Raw genomic sequence first — 27,105 nt, forward strand, 5'->3', positions numbered from 1 at the left:
CAAACCCCCGCCGGAAGTGCTTGGAAAGGATGACGATGATGATGGGGAAAGGAAATTTTTATGGCATTTTTACTCTCAGCCTTTTTTTTGGGATGCAGCGAAGGAGGCAATGAAGCGGGGGCAGTATAAAGGACAGGAAAAGAGGTTATGGTTTAAGCTACCGGTGCAGTACCGGTCGGTTACTTCCTGTTGTTGTTGTTCGCGTCATCTAAGCAGCGCACACTGGGGGAGGAGCGAACCAATGCTTTGTGGCTGCTTTGATGTGAGATTTACTGCGATTGTTTAAATCAGCTGCAACTCCGTTTTCATGACCCCGTATGTGGCTGTGTACGTGTGTGAGTGTTGCTGGAGTGTTTCCAAAACCATCCCGCCGTCCAACGTGGAACGTGGATCAAAGCAATCTTGGCGCTGTGCGGTTCCAACAAATCAGCCAGCGCACCGCCGCTGCGGTTGGACATCGAAACGGTGGTTTATGGTTTGTTTTATTACGCTTTTCCTAACCGTAAGTGTTTCTTTCTTCCATTTTTGTTTTTTTTTTTGGCAGATCAAAAAGTACTCCACTCCATGCTAGAACCGATGAAAAGTGGAAAGTGTTTCGACTGATCAGAAGCACCAAGTCACAAGCGTGAAGATGCAAATGACACGAATGCATGGTGTTAGTGTGTAGTGTGTAACCATGTCGTCAACAAGGATCCAAAGCAGTGCAAGTGACCCATTTTCACACCGTTTCATCGAACACTTTCAATCGTCCAGTAATGCGGCTCTCCCTTCGAAGCAGAGTACTCATGGAGGGTGAAAAGATGCACGAAACAATCGTGGTGCCGTGACCAGGATCACATCCAGTGGCAGTATAAAAGCAGGCAAAAGTTTCGAACGATGAGCGCAAACCCTCAGCGTACGAAATTAGTGGAAAAGCACAGTGTAAAGCCTGTAGGTTAATGGAAGAGTAAAGCCAACCCCCGTGGCTTTGGGAAAAAAACCAAAAACGGATAATTGTGAAACGGTCCGCCTTTCATTCGCGGTCGTGTTTAAATTATTATTTTTTCGTTTTATTTTACGTGGGCGAGTAATTCCACCCCTCCTATGGGGGTGTTTTGTTCTGCCGCTTCGGACCAGAAAAAGTTACTGTGCGCGCATCAAACCCATGAACCATGGAACGGAAACGTATTAAGTGTTGAAAAAAGCGGCCAAACTTTTTCGGGGTGCGGCAAACAGCTGGAAATCCTCTCGTGTTGGGCTGTGTTAATGTAATTCCCACGGTGTGTGTGTGGGTATGTGTTTGTATGCGGTGTGCAGTGCTTCATAATGGTGTGTGAGTGCCGTTATACATAAGTGTCCGTGGCTGTGCGTGTGTGTTTGTGTGATTTGGTGCGCATTATTTTATTCATATTTATTCCATCGTATTGTGCCGTATTGCGAGTGTCAATGTACGAGCGTATCGACGGCCGCCGGTTGTTGGTGCAGTGGGCGGTTGCTGTGTAAAATTTATATCCCCCCCCCCACCTAACCCCTCCCGCTCCCCTCTCACCAGGCTTTCACACGACGGGCACAGCGGTGATAGCGTGCAGCAGTGGCAAGCCGGGTGGAATTGGTTGAAGGAGCTGCGCTACGACTAAGCACGGGATTATGGCCGATCTTCAGGCGACGGTCGAGTTCGCGGTCGAGTTGTACAAGTTCTACAATGTGGATCTGTTTCAGCGCGGGTAAGTCGGACGGAAAATCCGTGTTTTATGCGTACGCTTTTCGGTTAGGATTAGGTGCGAAGGCGTTTATTTATTTTTGTGCACAATTGTGGGGTACCGTTAGTGGAGGAGGGAAGGATATGATTTGTTTCGGTTGACGGTACACATAGAGCAAATGTAGGTCGGCTGTGTTTGCAAACGTTATTGAAATTTGAGAGTGATATTTTAAATTTGTTATTCAGTATTCATGTAGTTCAGGGTGCATTCGAGTTATTTTGTCGTATTTAGAATTATAAAATATCTGCCACGATTTATGGCATCGCACAGAAGGTGGTGCCGTGACCAGGATCATCACTAGTCGGTTTGGGTTCTGGCCTGATGAAATATTCTATAAAGCTATATTTGATATTATTTCAAGTGTCTTTTCAATAAGAATAAACATTAACATTAAAACCTTGCCTTCTTTCAATAAAGGTTCATGTAGGATAAGTTTTAAGGACTAAAATGATGAGTAGCTATTGCAGCAATTTGTCAACTGAGTTTTGAACTCCTTATCAACCTTATCAACCATTTTAATATTTAAAATCATTAGAATTACACCAGTAAACCATTTCATACACTGTTGGTTGGCGTTAAGGTTGTATGAAAGCTTTTCTTACTCACACAGCACGCTGTTTCTTACCCAGTTCTCACTACTCATATAGTTTCCCTTGAGATGTTTGATTTTCTTCGCCCCGTCACAAATCATCATGCAGGCGGTTCGAGCACGAGATACAGGCGTATTGATTTTCTCACACCAAATTGGAACGCCATTTTGTTAATCCCAGGCTGAAACATTCCCAACCAAAGGCAGCGCCAAAGGACTGCTAACGCCCGATCACCGGCGCTTTGAGCAGCGCAATCAAAGTCGGCAGACGAACACACGCCAGCGGTAAAAGCACGGGCGCTGTAACTTCGTTTCCAATCGATTGCCATTTCGCCCGATGGCAATATCTAATTACAATTAAATTCCTTTGCCAACAGTGCGATGAGTGATGGGTTTCACGGTCTCTGGGGAGGAACGCGCCATTGGGGAAGGTGGCATTTTAATGAAGCGAATGCATAATAGATACCAGCAGCAGCAGCAGCAGCAGCTTCCAACCCTGGGTTGTGTTGAGTTGAGGGATCGTTCGGTTGGGCTGCCCTTTTTCTCGTACAAAACGGCGACTGGTACGGTGTACTTTCCATGCGAGTATAAAACAATACGCCATCGGAAAACACATTTTACAAAAAACCATCACAACATGGAACATGGCGTTTCTGTGCGCGCCCGTTTGTGTGTGGCTATTAGGGTACCATGGAGCATCGCATATTCTAAAATGACAGACCATTAGGTTGGCAAATGAATGTCTTCTCGATTCTCGCGCTTCCTGTCCCTTCCTTTCTAATGGCTTAAAGCAAGAAGGAAGGAAATTTAAACCCAACAGTTTGACATTTCGTCATCCCCTGCAGCGTGAGCTTGCCTTACGTTTCACCCCCTCAACCCTTAAGTAGCCTTAATTCGGCTTTGATTTATCGAGAATCGACGACCATCAATCAGCGTCTGGCAAGGATCGGCCTGCACCGTGGATGCGTGGAGCGGTGTACAATTGCAAAACAAGCCGAAAGCTGCTTGCGCGAACACTGGTGCGTACTTGGCCGTCTGCCACAAAGCCCCACCGATGGCACAGATATGGAGACGAGCTGGCCAGCTGAACTTTGACATTTTCCGGTCGTTGTACTGTGGCTGGTAGAGCTTGTGAAAGTGTTTGCATGGAATGAGAAATGAAGAGGGGTAGAGTGAGGGAGGGTGATATGGTAAATATTTGATCCAAAAGCAAAGATAGACGGAGAGAGCGAATGAAACCATCAACTTGACATTTTCCATTCCTGCCGCTAGCCGGGCAAATCGGTTCGATCTGTTTGATTGCAGTGTGTGAGCGTGATTATGTTTTTACTCTCTGGTTGTTGGAGCATATGATGAAAGGGAGGCACATTTTTAAATATGTAAATTTACGCTTATGATAGGACAGACAGAATAACAGACAGTAAGGGGAAAAAGCATAAGTTATGTTATACAAATAGTACTTTATACTATTTTTACTATTTTATACTATATTCTATTTGTACTATAACAATAGTAGATTTATTTTTATATTACGCTCAGAGGTACGTCACTAAGTCCTAACAAATATAAACTTAAGGCCGGGGTGCATTGTCCGTACTCGCTAGTGTAATTTTGATTTTTACTAGCGCATCTGGCGGCGGCTGACCGAAGCATTTTGCCAAATAATTCGGAGGCGCTTCAGAAAATATGCTATCTATGTTTGTTACTTAAATCGGACGAGAAAAGATTTGTCAAAGGTAGATACACATGATCTGCACGCATTGCATCCATTTTTGCATCGAAAAAATGGTGAAAATAATACTTTTTTAAGATCCGGCACGACCCCTCCCTCGATGACCAAAAAAAGCTTCCACCAGCCGCCGCCAGATACGCTAGTCAAAATCGAAATTACACTAGCGAGTACGGACAATGTACCCCGGCCTTTAAATACTAATCTATCATACTAACACGGGACAGGGATTACGAACACAAGAGCATTACAGTGAGGTGTTACAATTCGAAATATGACTATGAAGATATTACAGTAAAAATAATAGAATAGCGATTAAATTATTTTAATGTACGAAGAAATGGGTCGTTTTGGCCATACGCAGTAACGCGAGTCAAGGCATCAATAAAATAAAAATAATAGAAAAACAGTGTAGAAAAAATAAAATCAAAGTATGTAGGGGAAGGCAGGTAAAGACGGACACTGCGGGTAAGATGGACACTTCTCATAAATGCATCAAAATGGTAATTTTCGAAAAAATCAACAATGCAGCATCCTAAGTTAAAGTTAAACAACTCATTTGAGAACATTTTTGGCATAATATATGCAAAATTGGTTAAATCCACGAACAAAATAAATTTTCAATCATGTGCACCCTTGTGGATCTAATCTGACTAATGCCGATCTTAAGCTCTACAACTTGTATTGTTTATATTTCCGGAAGTTTTATTTCATGATTGGGTTGTCGTGATCATTAATGAAAAAACTGGCGAAAGAACTATAGTGAAAGTTATACAAAATGTTGTTTTCTGGTGGTTTAAACATCCTGACACCAAAGCGGGAAAGACGGACATTTTGTTGTAGGGAAAGATGGACACCGAATTTATTGATTTATTTTACTTCTTATATAAATTGGGGATGAATAGATTTCTTCATAATGGTATTCCGAAGCTATAAACCAATTAGCAACTAGAGAAAGTATTGATATAAGCGAGGAATGAAACACCGGTCAAAATAGTAGCCATTCGTTATGCTATGACTCGCTCGACGCTGATGAGGCACTTCACAAAATTCAATATCTTGTCACGACTTGGACATCTTTAAGCAATAAAAAGATGAGACATTGATACGACATTGTTCAGGAATAGATGAGAAATTCTATGGGATTACAAAACTTAAATGTTGAATTTTGACATGGTGGAAAATGGATCAAACTATTAACAAGTCCCTTTAAAAATACTGGGGTCGTGGTCTTTTCGCGGAGTGATTTCCTTAAAGGAAGTTCTAGACTGTTGTTCTGTAAGCTGGAGCAATGTCAGCTGTAAGTGCGCGATATGTCAATAATGCTTTAGATTCTGCATTCTACGATATATTAGAAGCGGTGCTTACAATTTTTAAAACCACAGCTGAATGAATCGTTGTTGTAATAGGCCAAGAATTGGTTTATAAACGTACCAGGACGTGGAAAGCGATAGAATCAGTTAAAATACTGTAAAACTCTTCACTTCCCAACGTTTTCTACAGGTGTCCATCTTACCCTTCATGGTGTCCATCTTTCCCATATCAGGTGTCCGTCTTACCCGAACATTTCAAAACCGAACGAAAAAATCATGTTTTTTTATTCATGAAAAAAAAAAACGCAAAAATCGATGTAAACTTTACAGTTTTAACACATTTTCTGATAAAACATGAGTGTAAGATAATATATGCACATTTTTTTGGTCGTTCCACTTATATATCCCTAGATTTTTACCATTTACCTTAACGTGTCCGTCTTTACCTACCTTCCCCTAATAAACATAAAAGACATAAATAGCGCAAATATTATAGCACACTGATTAAAGTCGCACTATCATCCAAAAAAGAAAAAAAAACTATGTATGCCAATAGAAAAACAAACCATTGGAATTGTAGAACAATTTTCGTAAACGTACCATCAGTGGCGGATTTAGGGTGTTGGGGGCCCTAAGCGTTAAAAGGAGTGGAGGCCCTCCGGTTGGTGTCGAGCGGGGGGGGGGGGCATATTGTTGCATTAGGATTTGAATGAGGGGTGCTCAGGATCCTTCTACTGGGCCCCTATAGTTTATGAGTCCCTTCATCCATGGGGCCCCTATCTATCAAGAAGCTGTTGCTGAGACTACTGTACACACTGTTCTATATCCTGGAATTACCATACACGGAGCCCCTAAATTGACGGGGCCCCCCGCGGCCGCTCAGTCCGCGTACCGTTAAATCCGCCACTGCGTACCATGTACAACATCATCTAAGATGTATGGGCATAACGTATATGAAGACCGCGCTTTGGGTCCTAGCCATTTGCTTTGTAACACTTTCGCCATTTAACGAATCCCTAAACACAAACTCACACATGCATGTACAGCTAAATATCTCCTATACCCTTTGTGTGAACATTGTATTGCACGCACGCCCACAATCCGTCAGAAATCTATAATCATTCCTGCATTTGCAAATGTCAAACACACGGCCCTTGCACGGTTTGTTTGAGTTAAAACAAAACTTCCCGTGCTCGTTTGTGTTTGTCCTTGATGACACATCTCCACCGATTGTTTCCGCACGATTCTACGCAACCGTTTTAGCAAGCATCCCGGACACAGAACGCACACACAACTCCTCCGAAAGATTAAACCCAATTTTCAAACCTATTGAACTGAATCAATATCGCGTCCAACCTCCTCTTCCGGCTTCCATTGCCCCACGGATGGAGCCGAACGTGGGTCACGTGAGCCACCAAGTCAACAAAGTCACGAAATTTGTGTGTGCCGACGTTTCCTGTCGAGGACGAGCGGGCCGACGAGGGTTGCGTTTCGTGCAGCGATTTTCCGCCCGCATTTCAAATTGGACATTGGCTGTGGTTGGTTCGCGTGATCGCATAACTTTTTGCGATAAGTGAGGTAGAAACGACGACGACGAAGCAAAAGAAAAAATAAAAATAAAATAAAGGGCTAACCACGTTGCTCATCCTTTTCATCACGGTTTCCTTCCGGCTGACGATGGGGTAAAGGAAGGACAGAAGGAAGGAAGGAGTGTTATCGGATTGGGATGGTCGTTTTTGTTCCTGCCGCGTCCAATGCTCACTTTCCTCGCTGTATGAATTGAAATGTTGCACTGCTGGACTGCGTTGCTGTGTGAAAAGTGTCCCATTCTAGGCAGCAATGGTCCCACGTCGCTGCTTGCTGGAACGCAAGCAAAGGATTATGTTTTCCGTTGCATGAGGGGGAGAGTCGGGTTTCCCGGGGAGAGTATCTTTCGAGCTAGCTGCCTTTCAAATGTATAATGAATCACCTGCTTGTCCTACGGTCGGTACTGGATTGTATCGTTCCGGTGTTTGTCTTTTTTTTTTTTATTTCCTTTTCCCATACCGTTTGCTCACACTCCTTTACAGCGACGAGTTACGACATGGCCGCACGGATCGTGCAGGGAAGTGGCGCACCGTTCGAATGCGCTTGCAGGGAAAGTTTTTCTCATTAAAATTTATTTGTTTATGTTCAAGTGTAATCGGGTTGAGAGGTTTGCTGCTGCCCATGGTTTCGGTTTCGATTGCAGGCAAACTAGTTTATTGCGTTGGGTGCGGATGGGCGTGTAAGACAGCCGTGGTGGCGTGCTTCGGTCGTCACTGTAGATAAACTCGAGAAAGTACGCAAACGCAACACAAGTTCGCCTCGATGGCTTTATTAGTGGAATATTTATCTTTCAGGAATTATAACAAGTCATTGTGCGCTGCGAATTGTTAGAGTGTGTTAAATATATCTTGACAGCAACGTGGCCTTGCGCTGCTTTAATGAAAATGTAATATTTCTTCCTTACCAAATTAATCATGGTGCACCTGTAAAGCTCTTTCAAGAAATGAAAAGGATTATTTAATTGAAAAACATTAGTTAAAAACCATTTTCCCAAGGTTGGTGTAGGAACGAGTACCCGTAGAACGAATTGCCCACTCGAAACTGTTGTTATACATATACATATAAACACAGGACGCGCAAGTTACTGGTTTGTTGTACGGATACGGGTAGCTAATTCCACCGCCGTGGTACTGGGCTCGTAAGTGTCACTAAAAGAGTTTAGCAACCGGGTCATACAGATCAAGGAATCGCGTGTACCAAATGAAGTCCGAGGTGCAGCAATAGCATTGAGCGGGCACGAAGTGATCTGGCTGGCACATATAGCTGAACCCACGCAGCACAGGCCAGTCGATACTTCTGTTAACCCATTGACTGCCGCTTCAACCACTCTGTGGCTGACGGGTCTGATCTCTCCAGCTTTAAATATAAATCTCATTCTATCATCGCTATCGCACTCATCGCTCTCTCGCTATGCACTACGTGCTCACTAAAAACACTGCGCGGGAGCGTTGCAATTAACGTGATGAATGTCAACCTGGCATGCTGAATACGGTCTGCGCTGAATTGACTCTAGCCGCGCCATAGCCTGAGTAGATGAAGGCCACCACACAATGCATGTGTATTCCAGCAACGGTAGAACAAGAGCACAGTACAGCGTCTTCATGGACTAGCGGTCACGGCATCATGCTTCCTATTAGTCCTAGCATACGACTGTCCCTGGCTACAACGTCGTCGAGCTGTGCATCGAAGGAGAGTCTAGCGTCTAGATAGATGCCGAGATCCTTGGCACAATAGGAGTACAACATAAGAAAGCGGTGAGAGCGTTTCATTGGCTTACGATCGTTCACTCTCTTTCTGATCCTCAGAGACAATGCCGCTTCTGCAATATGCGCTCTCTCTCTCTTTCTTCCCGCTATAATAGGCTCTGCTGAGAGTTACAGACAGACCAATCACAGAGAAGGAGAGTGAGAAAATATGTGGATCGAAAACGATCCACACAGCGCCGTAGAGCGATGTAGAGCAGGAACAGTAGCGGGACTGCCCTGCGATATGTAGGGAAAAGGCATGCGAAAAAAAATATTGGGAAATAACATCATTGGACACCCTTAAAAGTCCTTAAAAAAGTCCTAAGCTAATGTAATTTTAAGTATATTGCTGTTTCAACTGAGCTTTTTTTGGTAATTTGTTGGTTGGTAATTAGTCTGGTTCTATAATTCATTCGAGCCACTTTTTTGTAATGCATATTTCATTTTCTTTGATTTATTACTTTGATTTATTGATTTATGAGCTTACCTAACCTTGACCCTTCTGGGAAGGCATTGATATCGGTTGCAATTTCCTCGCTTTAGCAGCAGAATTGAATAAACACACATAAACTTTGACATTTACTTCAAAGTTCAGAACCATTTCGAAGACAATTAGTCCACAGACAACATTAAGTAAAAACTGGTGTTATTGTAACTGGTTTATTTAAAACATTCGCCATAAAAGCTTGTCTATTGTTGTGCCGTTTTAATTAACCTTTTGTGTGTTAAACATCACCACTTTAGCTGTCGTTATTCATCGGTTAAAATCAGGAAGCGACTTTAAAACTAGCTTTTCAATCAACTTTCAGCGTATTCACCTTCATTATTCGTCCACCGAACAAAAACCACCACGTTTCAACGAAACACGACCGGCACGTGATGCAAATGAATGGTTGATGCTTCCCGACAGTTCCCCCCCCCCCTTTCTCCCACCACACGAGCAAGGTGGCGAGGGCACACGCACAAGAAGCAAAAGAATCCCATCTATACGGCTACGTCACTACACGGCGCTCCTCGTGGCCGAAAAGGGGAGGCAACCTGAAGGTGGAATGGAAGGCGGTGAAACGGCGAAACAATATTGCGCCGTGATGTCCCAATTACCCGTTCAAGCTTTTTCGCGAAAACCGGGAGCTCATTTAAAGTTAATGCAAAGTCACGCTCTACAGGGCCGCTACATTTTTCATTTTCCCCACGAACCACACTTCCCTCCTTTCCGCCCGGTCTTTTAAACCCCCAACAAGCCCCGCCTGACAAGACTTTCGCTGCCGTAGTCGTAGTGTCACGGTACTTTTTGTTCCTTTTTTTTGCTTTCCCATTCGCTTGTTTCGCGATCCCTTTCAGGCAGGGCGCACGGTGCCATTGTACGCGCCGCTTGAGTTTGCTTGATGCTTTCCTTCCAGTTGTGTTTTTTTGTTTTTGGTTTTGTTTCTGATTTTGGTTACTGTTTTCATCGAAGCCATTAGCCATAGCCCTGCCGAGCGAAGCGACCGGCCGTGCCAAAGAAAGGGGCGAAGATTAGGGGCCTGAAATGTGTGTTCAGGAGTTTGTTCAAAGGCAGTCGAGTAAAGAGCAATGTAAGAAAATAATCCGGTACCCGGTGTGTTTTCCTTCCCACCCCCCGGGGGTGGATTTTGGAGCGATTCAGTTTTATTTCTAGCAATCTGTAAGTTTGCTTATTTATCACGGTGTAAATTGCTAATCGAGAAATAGCGCAGTTCCGTCCGAAATGTTTAACAATTTATCATAGAACAGCGCTATTCAACCAGTTCAGCATCAACCCTTTCAGTTGATTTCTGCTTTTCAGCTCCCTTACGTGTCAAGGTGTCTGCTGCAAACGATTTATCATTCAATGTGACGTCTTTGTTTTTTTGTCAATAAAGTTTTACTTCGCTCGTTCCCTTCGCTTATCCCGAATATAGTCATCCTGTGCAACCAACAAAAAAGCATACCAAAAACATTCCAACTTTTCTCTATCGCCTTTCCAATCTTCCCGTTTTTTGCGACTTCCTGCTTGGTGTAAGGGTGTTGCGTGTTACGGGTCCCGCTCTCGACCCCTCGATTCTCGATACATACGGCCTTGTTTCGGGTCAGTCCGCCTCAACGGCAAACCCCGTTCACCTAATTTTACTTTTGCACTTTTCATGACACACTTACACACACACGCACGCACACGCGCGCACTCCAAAAGGGACCAACGAAATCTTAAGCAACCGACAAAACCCCAACTGAGATTGGATAGGTTTTGTAATCACGCCACTGCCTGGCGAAAGGAGTCGGAGGGTTGCAGCCCAAGGCAAGGATATTGAAAGGCTTAAATGGCGTCGCTTGGTTGCGAATGCTGCTGCAAGCTTAGAAAGAAGAAAAAGGGCACGGTTAGGTAGGGTGGAAGCTTTCCCCGTAGGACATAAAGGCGAATGTAAAGAAGATCGACCTCATTCATGTTTCATATTTGTAACCCATTGTAATGGGACGTTGTCCACGCGTGGTAGGGGAAGTGGGGAGGGCGTGTGGGGATGATTGGAGATACAACTACTACTAATACGGCACAAGCAATCGGTGGATGGGACCGGTGGGATGGGAATGGGAAGTACAGCCCTGGTAGAGCGGCAAGGGCAACGCTTCTGTTGACATGTGCCTTCTTGGCACTCGTTGGCACGCGCGTACTGGCGCTGTGCCTACGGGTTGATGTGGGTGTGGTGGGAAAGTCTTTGTGGAAAGAATTTGCTTGAGATGTTCATTTTCCAGCTTCATTCTGGAGCATCGAGTTGGATGGAAATGTCTCTAGAAAGGAATGAATACTTTTTAGATTGTGTTTTGAATATTTATCTCAATTTTTGGGATTTTTAAAACGTTACTTAACTGGGCAGAATATTTATGGATCTGAAAAGAGAATAAACGATATTATACACTCGATGAAATAGCGTTATACTTGTACATTATGTTAAGGCTGGGGGACACTGTCCGTACTCGCTAGTGTAATTTCGATTTTCACCGATTTTCACGGCGCCATTTTGCCGAACGAAGCATTTTGCCAAACAATTTGGAGCCGCCTCAGAAAAAAATGTTATTTTTCCATGTTTTTTACTTAAACTGAACTGGACTGGTTTGAAATTGATAGATAAATATGTTGTGCAAGTATTTCAGCCATTTTCGCCTCAAAAAATGGTAGAAAATCTACATTAATTGAGATCCAGCACAACCAATCCCTGGATGATCAAAACAAGCTTCCACCAGCCGTCGCCAGATACGCTAGTCAAAATCGAAATTACACTAGCGAGTACGGACAGTGTCCCCCGGCCTTTATGGTATTCTGAGGCCTATTGACTTTACTATTGGAAAAGCGAATCTTTGCCGATGCTATCAATATATTGTAATTTGTAGCTCTTATTAATCATTTTCGATTGATTTATGATGCCTTGATCCATTCTCAACGCTTTTCACCTAACGTCAAGCTTTGCTAACCAATGTGCAACCGCGTCAGCCTAAAAGTAAATATTTCCTACGTGCAAAAATCCACCATCGAGCGCAGGGGCACCATGGCAGTCCTTCACTTTGTCATCAGCGCACCGTGGGCGTGTTGGCGGTTTCCTGTCCCTTTGCCACGGTACGGTTTGTGAAATGAAAATGCTTGTGTGCCGTTCGTCCGTCTGTTCGGTTCGTTCACACCCCGTACCACATGGTAGAATTGCAACGGGGTCATACAAGCGCGACCATGCACAAAGCATTCCGTTAGGGGAGGGGCGGGGGGCGTATGCCATTGTGTGTTTGTGTGCCGACCGGAATGTTGACGACATCTTCAAGAATGATGCAGGCAGGCAGTGTACCATCCACACAATCCACCAATGCCGCGCCAGCTGCCTCGCTCTGGAGGATGGATTGTCTCTGGGACGCCTCCCACCCCTTCATTGCACAGAAGAATTCGTAACAGCAATCGAGTAATTTCGAGGAAAACTATCGCAATGGGTGCGAGTGGGAAAAACATGTCAACAATGCAAAAACCTACATACAATGCAACGCCTTCATTTGGGGGTGGTTGTGGAGGCGGGCAGACAGGCAGAGAGCAAGGGAAGTTTTCATTTTTCATTGTGCTCGAGCACGGCGGTACGGCGCTTCGGTCAAGACGTGTTGTTTGTTGTTGTTGAGGAGGAGTGTGTGAGGTTAAAAAAAGGAAATATTTTTGTTATCATTGTTGTTCGAATTCAGCATCCATTCCAGTTCTGCCCCTTTCTCCACCCATTTCCTAATTTTTTCTTCTGCTTACATGAGCACGATTTGAACGAACTGATAAGAGGGACATCTCCGGATATGAGAAGCCACCAACAACACACACACGCGCGCAGCGCACACTTCGAAGCGAACCAGTTCGAAAGGAATGCTTTTGCGTCCTCCATTTCCGGGGTAACGGAAATGAACGTAGTATTGGAAGTTTTACAATAGCGAATATAAAATCATACCATTGTGTATGGGGTGGGTGCGAACAAAAAAAAAAGAAAGTTTCAACAAGAATTGTGACACATAAGCCATACTTGTATGTCAATTCCCATGCCAACGTTCGAGTTTGACCTAGAAAGTGTTGTTTGGGTGAAAGGATGTTCATTTGTGTTGCTGTCTTTCTTAACGTATTGGTTTAATTAATTCGCTGTTAGGTTTGAATATACTTTTCCCGCTTTTGACAGCAAGGATGAACAGTGTTTCTTCCCGGTTTAAAGCAGAAAAAGTAGGTCATACGGTTCAAGATTGTCGTACATCATGCAAAGGAATGAAACAGCATCACCGAATCACGACCAAACCAACCCTATTCCTGCTATTGTTCATATATCAAGCCATTGTTTATAACATTCCGCTTCTTTTTGTCTCAGTCGGTGCGAACCATTCTTTACAAGCGCTCTTTTTACGAGTCAATTCACCGAAAGGTGGAGCGTTGCATAACAAAAATTACAATCCCACAACACAACACACAGCTCGTTGCCCTTTCCAAAGCACGCACACCTACACACATTATTGTGGGGCAGGTCAGGGGCGAGTCATCTAGGCCTTTGGCGTGCCTTCACGTCGACGACCTGTCCCAATGTTGTGGTACGCGTCCGCGACAATCATCCGTCACCGGGAGGACATTAATTTCACAGCGCGACCGACCCGGGGAAAACATGTGGAAAAGACACATACCCACCGAGTGTGTGCGTGTGTATGTAATGAGAGGAAGGAAGAGGGGTCTCATTTTCCATTCCACCTTTAATGGTAACTGATTGCTCCAGCCAACAATCGGCACCTTGCTGGGAGCATCCTTCGCCATTCGTGGAGCTGAGGGGAGCGTTGAGGGGATGGTTTTTGATGGAGGTTTTCGATAGTGTGAGCCGGCAGGGGTGGAAAATTTACGACCGACAGCTGCCACGGTACAACAAGTGGCAGCACCTGCTGCCCGTGTCTGGTGATGTTTGGTGCGAGTTGCAGTCGGGTGCGTGAGCAGAGCTCATTTATATTACGGTTAGTGGGCGCGGGTAATGGTAAGCCCCTGTAAAACCGACGAGTATCGTCTTGGTCGGTGGCGAGACTGGTGAGCGTACAACCCTCCCACAACGGTAAAGTTCATCTTGGCCACTTACACGCGACTTCTTGCACGACGCTCGACTTTCTTTTCCGTTGACTCTGGCGTGCCTTGTGGGTCGGCGTGCCCTGGTAAAAACGCTAACCCACAAACCTCGGGTGGGAAGTTCGAGATTGTGGTGGGGTTGGAAAATCAAATGTAAATTTTTCTACCTGACGCTGGTTTTTGTACCTCCACTGATGCACTGTTGCCTCCGAGTGTTGTGGCGTAGAAGCTAGGGGGTTCAAAGCACGGATAATGGTATTGTTGCATGTTTGTTAAAGATTCAAACTGATTCTCCAACAGCGACTTGTTGAAGTTTGTCTTTTGGCACCGTGTTTTAGTAAAGTTTTAGGTGAAAGAAATTACCCTTATTCATCCTTTTACACAGGTCTAAAGGTTCATTTAAAAAATTCCTTTTTTCTATGATTTTTTGACTATATTCGAAAATTTTTGGAACTCATCCCACGGTTTGAAGGGCTTTGAACTGTTTTTTTTTTATTAATTCAGATTCGTCTTAAGATGTGTTGATCGTTTCCCATATATTTTTGAGCCCGCTCAATAATTTGTGGAACGAAACCATAACCCATATATTTAAAAAAAAGTATCCAAAAAGCCTTATGAAAGAACAAATATTTTAAATCATATTTATCCTGTTGTTAGTCTCTTTTTTAAAATAAATGATCAAGAAAAGGATATATAAATGAAAATGAAAATAAAATAAATTATCAGTAAGCAAATCGCGGAACAGAAGCAAACATATGCAGCTAACTGTCCATCAATCGTAGCACAAATTCAAACAATTTTGAAAAAAAAAAAACTCAAAACCTTTGAGAAAGTGTTATAAAGTCACGAAAAACTCTGTAGAACTTTATATTTTATACACCAAACAAAAGACATTGATATGTTTTAGTATATCAACTTGACAGCCCCGTCTGAACCACCATCCTTGCCTCGCGTGACAGGGCAAGTTTTCACACAGTTTATTCTGATTGAATTTTAAATTCGCCGCTCGCCACTGCACACCACCATCTCCGTCGATTGATTCCACCGGCAAACCGTTCCATCAAAAAGTATGTAATAACGATTAGGAAACTTGCACACCGCCGGGTCGATTCCAACGAGCGGAAAATTATCCACACGCTCGAGCAGGAAATGAATTTTTGTCACCCATCCCAATGCCCAATGCCGCCCATTGCCAACATTGCTTTTCATTTTTGGAAAACTCAACCGCCTCTCCCCCAAAAACTAGAATGAAAAATCCATCCCACTTTGTGACAATTGAGTGCTTTCCTGGCAAGGGTTCATTGGGTGAAGAAGCAAAGGGACTTTGGAAAGGAAAACTTTCGATGCAGGAAAATGGAGAAAAGTCTCATTCCGGGAACCTCCGCATGCTCTTTCCTGCTCTGCGGAAAAGTTGCACCAAAATGCCGAAAATCCGTTCTCACTGTGTGTGTGTGTGAGGATCGTTTGAGGTCCATCAGCCCCGATCGGTGGCGGTTGCTCGCTTCTTGAAGGATGCTCGAATGGTTCTAGTGGAATTGAGGTCGTTAAGCTTTTAGCTTAAACACACACACACACTCACACAAGGAAAAAAAGCACGCATGCACATAGAAACAGAGGAAAGAATTCCTTCAGGTTTTGGGTTGCTTCGCAAAAAAGAGGTATGGCGGATTTGCTTTGCTCCTTCCCTAGTGGTGTGTATCCTTTTCGCAGTCACGCGTTCGCTTCACGCTGCATCGGATCTGAGATGACAATTTTCTTTCACCCGCTGGGATGTCGTTCAACTTCTTCTTGAGCTGCTAGTGAAGCGACCGAGCAGCAGCACCATATAAAGCTAGCGATTTAAGCAGACGAGCGAATGATAACGACCGAACGGGAAAATAGTTTCGTACGGTTTGGGCGGTTTTTGCTGTTTTATTCTTTCACAAAGCGGAAAGTGACTAAATCAAGTGGTGGAAGCGAAAACTTTACTATTTACTTTGTGTAGTTTTGAAAGGAAAACGCCCTGGAGAGTCGAAAGGCAAACGTTTGGGCAAGGCGAGTTTAAAATTACTAACGCACACAGGTTGTGCCCTGGCGTCATTTAGCGTTATTTGGACTTTTGGTATCATTTTAGAGAGTAAATGATGTATACTAATAAAAAAAAATCAGCCTTTGTTACAAAAAGCTTTCAATTTAACATATCTTCCTGTCAAAAGTATTACAGTTCGGAAGCAAATACAACTCTACCTACATCCGCAACCACGGCCACGTGTACACGCCTTTACCGGCTCCAACGGAATGGACCAACCATTTCCAGGGATTAGTTTCGAAATCGTTCATTTAATTAGATTATGGCACGAACAAGCAAAAAAACGAGGGCTCCAGCTAAAGCGATGGAAATGATTTTTACTCCCCCGAGACCCGAGACTAACCGGTCCAGCGTGAGCGAAATTCCGGGAACCTTTTTGCGGCGTTGTACGTTCTGCCTCTGCCCAACAAATGGGACCTGGTTGAAACTCCCAGTGCGAGCTTCTTAACGCTGCTCCAGCCGGGCGAATGGGGTCGCGTCGTTGTGCTTCGATACGGAAGGAGCACGAACGGTGGTAATCTCGTAGCCACTTTCTCCAGACAGCACCTAATCTCTGCAGCAGGTGGCCAATGTTTAAAATATTGAAATCATTAATTTCAAATCGTTCTCCTGGGCGGCGGGGCTGCTATGAATTGGGTTCGAAATGGTTTTACTGCAGTCGGAAGTTGGGTAAACATCGTTCGACTCCTTTTTTTTGGGTCGGTAAAGGCATCTTTATGTGCTTAAAAATGAACTTACAGTGCTCTCCTACACTCACAATTAATGCTAGTAGGGTACGACGTTATCCTTTTCGTAAATAAAATTGCGTCACATGGTCACCAGTGCAGTGCTGTGCGTCACACATTTATAATCGCTTACGGAAAGCGCTCACTGTTGGAAGCCGAAAGGCAACCAGCTTTTTGAAACCAGACGAACCCACACCGGCACACGCACCAGCACAGCAGTTGGCCGCAAAAGTTCGACCAAGTGACGGCATGGGACTGACAGTTTGAGCCACTTCTGATGCCTTTTAATCCGGATGGTCCGAAAATCTGCATGCACCGGATGGACGATGGTTGGAGGTTCGGCCTGGCAACGAACGAACGAGGTCATAAAACCATTATTTTGTCGCTCGGCCAGCACACATTGTGCTATGTGTGTGTGTGCACAGTATGATCTGGTGTTGGGGTGGGAGGTTTTGTTGCTGTTTTTCCTCTCGCTTTTCGAAAAGTCTTTGGCATCCGCTGCACTAACCCAAACTGTCACTCACTAGCACTGGTGTGGTGTTTCCTTCGCTCTGCCACTCCCTTTCGCCCGCATGCTGTGCTGGTGTGTTGACTGTTGGCAAGGGCAAGTGCTTGTATGGTTTGTTGTGAATTGCCGGATAATACTACACAGCACCGGATGTGCAAATGGGCCACAAATCCATCGAATCGGCTAGTGGATCGATATCAAATGGTCAACAAAAAGGAGACTAATCTGTATGAGTGGCTACTACAACTAGTGTTATGTATTTATTCGGGAGAAACTGTGGCTAAGTAGGCCGTATTGTTTAAACGTGTTTGGTAAATAGTGATATCGATTTGAAAATTCGAAGCAATAGTAGGTATTTTCAAGTGGAAGAATATTTAACGCCTAAATGTAGGCTCTTTGCATTGCAAATCGATTTAAACAAAACCAATTGTAGTTATAATTGACTTTCGTTTACAGTGCTCTCTTAGTTCCATAAATATTTTTAAAAACACACTATGGACAACATCGTCAATCCTTCCAGGCAATACCGTCGAATATGGGTTAAGAATCGTCCATCCCTTTCAGAAGCCTTGTAGGAGCTTCTGAAAGTAGCCGGCATCGCGAATAAATAAACACATTTTAACAGTCGTTTAAAATTCATTTTGGTTTAACCAAGTTCATTTGTTGTTCATTCCTGTTAAAATAAACGACCGTCAAAACAGTTAACGACTGCTCGATATCGCATATAGGCAAACACGGATAAACAATTCAAGCAGTATAATTAAACGACTGTTAATTTGTATCGCATACGCTCTTGACAGTCGTTTGTTTAACGACAGCATAGGACCAGTCGTTAAAATTAACAAATGAACTCAATGCGTTCGCGATGCCAAATTCTAGCAATTTTTAACGACTCTGGTTAATTTTTAACGACTGTTAATTTTAAACCAATTCTTTCGCGATACCAGCTAGTGTTCAAGTTTAACAATTGAGCACAATTTAAGAAACGACTTAGAATGGTGAAAAGCCTCCAACAGACAACGACAAATCATGATAACTCAAGATAAGTAACGTTTCCTTTTTGTTTCTTTTTCCCCTTCTGCAACAGATTATATCAAGTGCGATGCTCGCTGCGCGTCTCCCCCCGGCTTCCGGTGCAGGTCGAAACCTGTCTGCCCGATGCGACGACGGCCGGCATTCCCTCGGTGCAGTCGGTGCTGAGCCAGAATGGCTGTGGAAGCAACAGCCACAACTCGAACAACTCCAATAGCAACAACAACAACAACAACAACAGCAACTCCAACTGCAACACCATCAACAATGGCACCAGCAACGGAAGTGTTGGGGCGGGCTCGAACACCAGTGGCATTGTGAGCGGTGCCGGAACCGCCGGAAGCGGTTCCCTGCCGAGCAGTAACACGGGCAGTGTCGGTGGCGGTCTGGTCGCCATCGGTGCCTCGACTGGCAATGGGAACGCACCGTCGGTCGGGTCGGCTAGCACGACTGGCCGGCCGGATGTGGGACCGTGCCTCTCGTCGACGGCAAGCAGTGGCGTGATCGGCGGTGGCTCGATGTCCTCCATGCCGAGCAGCAGCTCGATGCCGACGCCAAACTCGGCCATCACCACCGGCTCCTCCATTGCACCGGGCAGTGCGCCGGGACCCGGCTGCTCGAATGGATCGAACGGTGGTGGTGGTGGAGGGGGTAGCAGCGGTAACTCTCCGACGGCCAGCTCGGACAGTCGGTCCGGTGCGACCATCATCGACGACACTGGGGCGTCTCGTGTCTTTCAGATCCTGTACCGGAACGAGGAGGTGTCGTTGCGTGACGTTATCATGTTCCGGGCACACCTGCTAGGTAATTAATGCTTTGGCTAATATTGTCCACCATTGTCCGTGTGCTGCGTCGGTTGTTATGTGGTACATCCCGACTGCCGGGTTTGTGGAACAACGTGTGCAGGGGAAGAGCAAGGTGCACTGAGTGCTGATATATTATTTACTTTTCAATATCATGTGTCCGTTTCTAATCAGCAAAGTAGACATGGAAAGGCGTCTACAATGGATTACTGAAGTGGGGTTCCCACTAAGAACATAATCTCTTTTAAGCCTTTGAATGTATTTTACTCTTTGTGAGCAGTGAGTCTTCTGGCAATGTGTTTTGAGCGAAATGAATTCGAGGACCTTAGTTTTGTATTCTTGGTGCATAGTTTAGAGACGAGTTTTTGCTTGATTGTGTAAGCAACAGCTACTAATACATCAGATATTACTTACAGGATTATGATGCACTGTTTTGTATCTTTAAGGGGTTTGAACTATTTTGAAAATTTATGGGAACACGGCGAAATTTTTAACAAGGCTAAAAAAGACTTTTTGGGCCGGTCTGGTACAGTCGTCAACTCGTACGACGTAACAACATGCCCGTCATGGGTTCAAGTCCCGAATAGTCCGTGCCCCCATACCCTGCTACCCTGCTATAGTAACAATAAATCGCTGAAAGCCAATCTTACTTCACTAGTGGGTACAGGCAGGCCTTGACCGACAGCGGTTGTTGTGCCAAAGAAGAGGAAAATAGGCGTTTATTAATGTTTCAAGAGCATTAGTTATAAGAGTTATAGATTCAACGAGCAACTTATTTTGGCAAATGACACTTGAAGAGGATATGATGTTGTATTTATCCACTCCATAATGAGCGAACGGAAACAGTTTCAGATACGATCAATTTTGCTAATCGTTTCACAAAGAAGAAATTTGAATCCTTTGAAAAGAATACAATTTCAAAATTTCAAATCTATTGATATTGCTGGGCAATGAAGTATTTTCCAAGCGCTGTGTATGAGACCCATTTGGCACCAATGTTTTGATGAATCATTTTTTGTTTTATGGCTTTATTGCCCCATATTGACAATGATTGAATTACTAATAATTAAAACCCTTAGTCCCTTGTGTCAATTCAACCACAAATTGCTATATTTCTTACCTTTACTGCGTTGTGAGGACAAATGAGTCAGAATTTATGCTATTCCAAAAGCATCTAAGCGCGTTGTTAGTATCTCCTGTTTTCCATTAATAACACGATGAACATTTGCCCCATTATGACTCTATTTGAATTTCTGCTCGAACTCAGCACAGAGTGAGACATTGCTGCCGTGCGCGCATCACATAAGAAGTGGCTCGAAACCCTTCTCCGCGTATATAACGCGTGACATTCTAACGGCGCAAACCATTAAGGGAAAGCGCAATGGCGTCGTGAACAAAGCTGCACCGTAATGTTTGGCCCCGGTGCAGAGACGGAATGTCCCGGGAACCGTTCCCCGAAGTGGATTGCCACCACACACGTGTGATTGTGTGTGTTTGGGAGCGTGTGGTGATAACGATGGTACACGGGGATGATGACGAGTAACGACCACTCCCGGGACGCTGCGGAGAGGCTTTTTCCCCCTTTTCTTTTTTCCATCCGTATTCGATGTGCCGTGGAGCCGCCCGGTCGTTAGGTATGCAAACCCCATTAGCTCGTAAATTGTAGTCTCACATTCATTCTACCCGGTCCACACGGCGCTCGTAAATGCCAAATCGCACACACTTACCCACACACAGCCACTCACATGGAGCTTGTTTTCCGGACGGTTCCGCCGGTTTCCGTAACGTGGATATTATCATGCCCCCGACCCTTTGCCACACGGCAAGCGTGCGACCAGCACGAGCATGTCGTGAGGTTGCATGAATGAATGCCCGGAACATGCGCACATTTGATTTCAATTGCTACAACCGCCGGTTAGACGCGGTGTGCCAGCCATCCTTCCTAACAGCTACTCGCTGGCCCTTCAACGGGCGTAAGGGTGACATGCAAGACCACGTGTGGTAGACGGAGGAATTTGTGGCAGACGCTGAGAGCACTGTCTGTGCATAATTTCTGGGCTTTTGGCCAACGCGATGGAACCCGCCCGTAACGCTACATATTTGCTTGCTGGTGTGGGAAAGAAACAAGGCCCAGCTAAACTAAACAAAAAAAAAGGTCGATACTCTTCGCTTCTCTCCGCAGCGTAGTATTGCGGCCCGATTTCGGTGTTGTTTGCGCCATCCTTTGCTCAAGCAGCTACCGTTCCGATGTTCTGCCTCAGGGAGTGTCTCGGGCACTCCAGCGGACGGCCCGGATATGCCCGGATTTGGATTGCAAGCGATAGCATTAGATAGTTTTCGGGCATCGTCCAATGGCGATGACTTCGACTGGGTGGGATAACAGAAAAACCCAACGGAAAAAACGGACAAAGCAAGAAGTAAAACTGGGTCGTCGACTGTGCGAGTCTCGCTAACATTATTACCCATCACACCACCAAGTCCAGGACAGGGCACCGAGTGGCCAGGGCGTTCGTCTCTTACCGCCTTTTGGGTGGCGTTTCGATCGATCGATAACTCTGCTTACGCCTCGACACGCCATGTGTGGTACGTCATTGTGTGTGTGTGTGTGTGTGTGTGTGTGTGTGTGGATGCGGCCTGCGTTGACTGCACCGGCATTAGTTCGAGCGTGTTCGTGCTCGAACTGCATGGCCAGCCCGGATGGTTTCAGGTTGTTTTTTTTTTTTTGGGGTAAATTTGTGAGTGTGTGGAGTGAATCGATTTTGGCAGCGATTCCTTGTTTTTCTTCGACCCGGTTCCCGTTCACGCAGCAATTCCGTTGGAACGTTTGAAAATGAACTGTAAAGTAGCAATTGATGGCACGCAAACGTTTGGGGGGTTTTGGTGCTTTTTGCTTTCCCTGTGCACGTATACAATAGCAGGTGGGGGGATACGACTATGCGAGGAAAAATCGGAAACTCAAGACCCATTTCGATGGCTCAAACGGGACGACGCCGTGGTTCGTTTTTTTTCGGTGCCGATACCGTCAGTAACGTTCGGAACTAGAGCGGGAGTTGCAAATTGCTCATGCATGATTTTTCGATATCGATTGCATATTTCATGTTGAACAATTGGTTGATATGTTGTATGGAATTGTGTTTCTTTTCTGGTGGTATTTGTATGACACTATATTCTCATTGAAAGCAGCAACACCGTGTCTTGTCAAGTTGTCTGAAGCAGAGGGAACTTACATGGAAACTTATACATTGTCCATGCCCATAAATTGTGTTGTTAGGCAAGTTCTCACTGTTATTATTTTTCGAATCTCACTTACATTGTTACAAAAACTGCCTTCTTTTCATTATCGCCTATTTTCAAACCCGATTCAACCGATGCAAGCAAACGCAAAGATGAAAACAACCCACCATCGCCTACACTGTAATAAATTAGTTAAAAGTGTTCGTAATGAAAACATCGTTAAGCGAAAGGACCTTTCCACCTGTCCTGTGACCGAGTGCCCTACCGGCACACGCTTTTTACCACACTCAGGTGTCCATTCGCATGAAGCTAAATTGTACGCCAACCCAAACGCCATCCTCCCAGCCGGATGCTGCACGTATCGGATGAACTTTCAATAAAAACGGATCAGATTACTGACCGGAGAGAGTGGCGACGGCGGAAGGGAACAGGGCCACCCACCACAGCGACCGTCCACTTGGCACTAAAACAAGTTTCCTCTCGCCGTCGCATGCCAGCGTTCCGGGAAAAGGGGTTTGGGTAGCGCGTTTTGCAAACTACTCGAATTAAAAGCACACTCATAAAACGTGATAATGTCCACTTGTTTCCTCTGCTGGTTCGTTTACCCTCTGCCCCAGCCGTGTAGACACTTACACGTGTGCACGTACAAACAAAAAACGCCAATCCGACCCACGATCAAATACATCCTTTCGTCAAGCAACCGACCAATTGGATCCGACCAAAGACAGAAACAAAAATTCTTTCATTTCAGCCTTCCCTCGCTTGGTGAGGTGCGAGTGTGGGTGCGAGTTTACAGTTCCCATCGCGGTACGTCCCCTTTTTGAACGTCATGCTCAGGAGAGAACGATTTTCTCGGTGATCGGTCGGAGAAATGGCAAATCGATCGTTCACAGACGACTACACATCGCCCGAGTGGGCCACCCGAGACTGCCAGTTCCCTTTCTCCCTCTTGGGGAAGGGAACTCGAGCGCCATTAGATGCCAACTGCAGTGCTGCGAGTGCTTTTTAATAGTACTTAATCGCTACTTCAGCCCGGGTCGGGTCGGTCGATGGGTAGACGGTCCTTTGTGGGCCGCCGGTCGAGCTCGCTCGCTTGCTCGCGTACCGGCGTCCGGTATCTTTTACGCTGAAGTACCGCGGCAAGTCCTTACGCTGATCGATTGAAAGCAATACGGCGTGATGTGGAGTAGTGGCGGTGTGGCAGCGTACTTCTTTTGCTCTATTGTTTTGCTCAACTGTTCACACTCTGTAGCGAGCTGGCAGTTTAATATATTTTATTTTATTGTTCTGTTGAAACGAAGGGTGAGATTTATGGACTAGAATCGGCTGAAGAAGATTGAATTGGGCGTTTAAAATACAAGCTGTGCACATTGTAGAACAGTTCTGTACGTACAGTGGCAGTAAATATTCGATAGAAGCGCCTGAATGTATGCAAAACACGTGCAAACTGTTCTACGATTTGAAATGAGGAAAATGTTTCTGGAATTAATATAAACAAGAAACTAATTTTTCATGCTTTTTCTGAAATTATTTCAACGCATATAATATTCATAATCTTTATGCACGTATTATTTGTTCAAATGACCCTGAATTGTTTTAGTACAAACCAATGCTTTCATAGTACCAACAAATACCTTCTTTTAATAAATTCGGTATTCGATCTTCACATACTTCTTAGCCTGTATGGCAAACCATCCTTTGCATAGAACCACACCTGATTCTCAAGAAGGAGTGTCAGACAACACTAATTCTGGGAATTTTACCAAACCACACTCATACATACATGCAAATCCCTCTGCCGCCAGCCAAATCCCTCTCTATAGATGTTTGAAACTCAACCACCGACCGCGCGCGCAATCTTAGCAGCTTAGGTGACTCGTCCCAGCAGCATAATGGCAAATGTACTAATCGGTGTAGTGGGGGGGGGGGCTCTCGAAACGAAGCGAGCTCGTCGTTTGGCAGACAACACGTGACCTAGCAACTCCTTCTGTTGAAGAGTGGTGTTGTGTTCTGCGATGCCAATGATTTGTTTATGTCCGATGGTTTCTACTTCTGCTTTCTAGAGTTTTGTACGCTCGGGCGCTGTAGGAAGATTAAACTCTCGGTGCAAGATGTTCGATTGTTTTGCACACCGCACAATACACACTAAATCGTATTTTAATGAACGTACTTCTACAAATGATGTGCAAGGACTAGAATTATTCAAGCAAAGCTGTAGAAGTTGGGAAATGTTCATGATAAGTCTACCTCTAGAGCGGTCGGTTAGAACAATGCAGCAGAACAATAAATGATAAAGGAGAGTATAGAGATCGTTAAAGAGTCTAGGAATAATGTGTAATTCAAAGGTGTGTTTAGTAAAAGTTTAACAATACTAAAAAATATAGACTAAATCCTACTAATTGTTAAAAATATTGCATACATCTAGGCGTTGAGGATAACTATGATAAAACCTACTTATTTTTCGAAGGCTCAATTTATTCATTGATTTATTTATTTTTTATGTATTTATTTAAATCGTCAAAAAGGACACACAATTGACGACTACATTAGTGATAATATTCAAGAAATGTATTGGCAACAAGCGTATAATCTCTTTAGCAGATATGAGGCAAAACTGAAGGACAACGTTATTGAACTGCCCAGACCCTAAGAGAAAAAAATAAACAACACAAACTATCTTATTATTACTGCAACCGGTCTACTAATCGTCGGCTTCCCAAGTCCGCCAATCTCCGTCTATAATGAAATTAGTCGCCCGGCGCTTCGTGTGTCCTTCGATCTATCAGATTAGTTTAATGTGCTATATTAAAACATTACTCCGGCCCTCGTTACGCAGCCCTCGTGTGGCGGCTTGCTTGTGAACCCGAACGTCCCTAATTGACCCGTTCTACCGATTATCATCGAAAAATTATGATGTCTAGGAAAAACACCCGCACCGGAAAATCCCTCCCCTGGTGGACGATAGAAAAGGAAAGAGAAGGGCTTTAAGCTGCTTCTTGGGAGAGGCTAGCAACGGCTTTAGACACTTTGCCGGGATGGGAGTGAGCCGGGAGGGCGTATAAATCAGTTTAAAATCTCGTAAGAGTTTTCCTCTCCCCACACTATCATGTGCCATGTGTGCTTGGGTGCTAAATTTCACACAACGACTCTCGCCCAACCACACAGACGTACCTTTTTTCACCCGATTCTTGCCGTGTGCTAGCTGAACGTACTCAGGTCGTCCAACACTTCCAGCCATCTTATGCTAATGTAATTGCCGTGCTGCCTAATTCAGCGTAAAAATGTCAACGAATAAATCACCCGGCACACCGATCAGCGATGGTGTCGGTCGTGTTTCGGTATTACATTCCACGCGTAAAAGGTTCTACCATTGGCACAGCTACTGCTGCTGCTGCTGGTGCTGGTAGGTGTGAAGTGATGCTTATTGATCGCTAAAGCCTCTAACAACCAGCGGCAGTGGTGATGGTGGTGGTGGTCAAAGGGTTTTAACTGAACATTCGTGGCCTCTAACCAATCACGGATGCGGCTTCGATTGTTGTTGAGGTTAGGTTTACAGATCCGCTGGACCGTACACATGCGTTAGTGGGTTGACCGATTTCGGTCCAATTCAATCACATGCCCACTCGGAAATCGATTGGTTGCTTTGGGAAAGGTTAGAGCCATTCATTTCCGGTGCTGTGGTGGTGCGTTTCCTGAATTATTCCGTACGAGCGCAACCGGCCAACGATGGTGACGTTCGGGCCAAAAGTTGTGCGGATTGTAAATATTTGCTTGTAGTGCGATCACACGCCACCGTGTGTGGGCTTCGTTTCAAACGAAGCTTTACAAGAGCTCGTTCCTTAGAGGCAAAGTTTTTACGTACATCTAACGCGTTTGTTGTATATTTGCAGTCGACAGTCGCCACCTAAAGGAGTCGATCGAGCGTGCCGAGTTCTCGCTCAACCTCGAGCTGTGGTTCGGCGAGCAGACGAACGGGAACGTCCTGACGCTGGCCTCGACGCGCACCCTGCAGCTGAACTTTCATCCTGGCCGGGGGCTACACTACCATCTGCCGGTGCTGTTCGACTACTTCCATCTGGCTGCCGTCAGTGTCGGGATTCATGCGAGCCTGGTTGCCCTTCATCAGCCTTACATCAAGTAAGTAGCGAATGGTAGAGGGGAAGCACACGAGTAGCACCGAACGAGCAACGAAAGCTGGTGAACTTTTATAATAAAAAGGTCAAATATGCAGAAAACGTATGTGTGCGTATGTGTAAAGAAATGCATTGTACCATAAAGTACGACCAGCTTAGCCTTTATCGCTTTTAAATCGTTGTTCATGCTTTAAAAACAAGTTTCGACATCCTTTTTCAGTAAGTGTAAACATGTTCAGTTTCTCATTGAACCTGATACATTGGTTGTATAAAAGTCATTTTGTTTAGCAAATTGCATACATTTGTTGCG

At 44.8% G+C, this 27,105-nt stretch overlaps 1 protein-coding gene across 1 annotated transcript; it reads left to right on the plus strand.

Moving 5' to 3' along the window:
• Positions 1–116: 116 nt before the first annotated feature.
• Positions 117–26,803, plus strand: LOC120908500 (homeobox protein 5-like). Its single transcript, XM_040319530.1, has 4 exons — positions 117–475; positions 545–1,703; positions 18,681–19,429; positions 26,553–26,803. Exons 2-4 carry the CDS (start codon positions 1,627–1,629, stop codon positions 26,801–26,803), a joined length of 1,077 nt encoding a protein of 358 aa, XP_040175464.1. The 5' UTR covers positions 117–475; positions 545–1,626.
• The last annotated feature ends 302 nt before the right edge of the window (positions 26,804–27,105 follow it).

The sequence above is a fragment of the Anopheles arabiensis genome, chromosome 2, assembly GCF_016920715.1.
Source record: "Anopheles arabiensis isolate DONGOLA chromosome 2, AaraD3, whole genome shotgun sequence".
NCBI lineage: Eukaryota > Metazoa > Arthropoda > Insecta > Diptera > Culicidae > Anopheles > Anopheles arabiensis.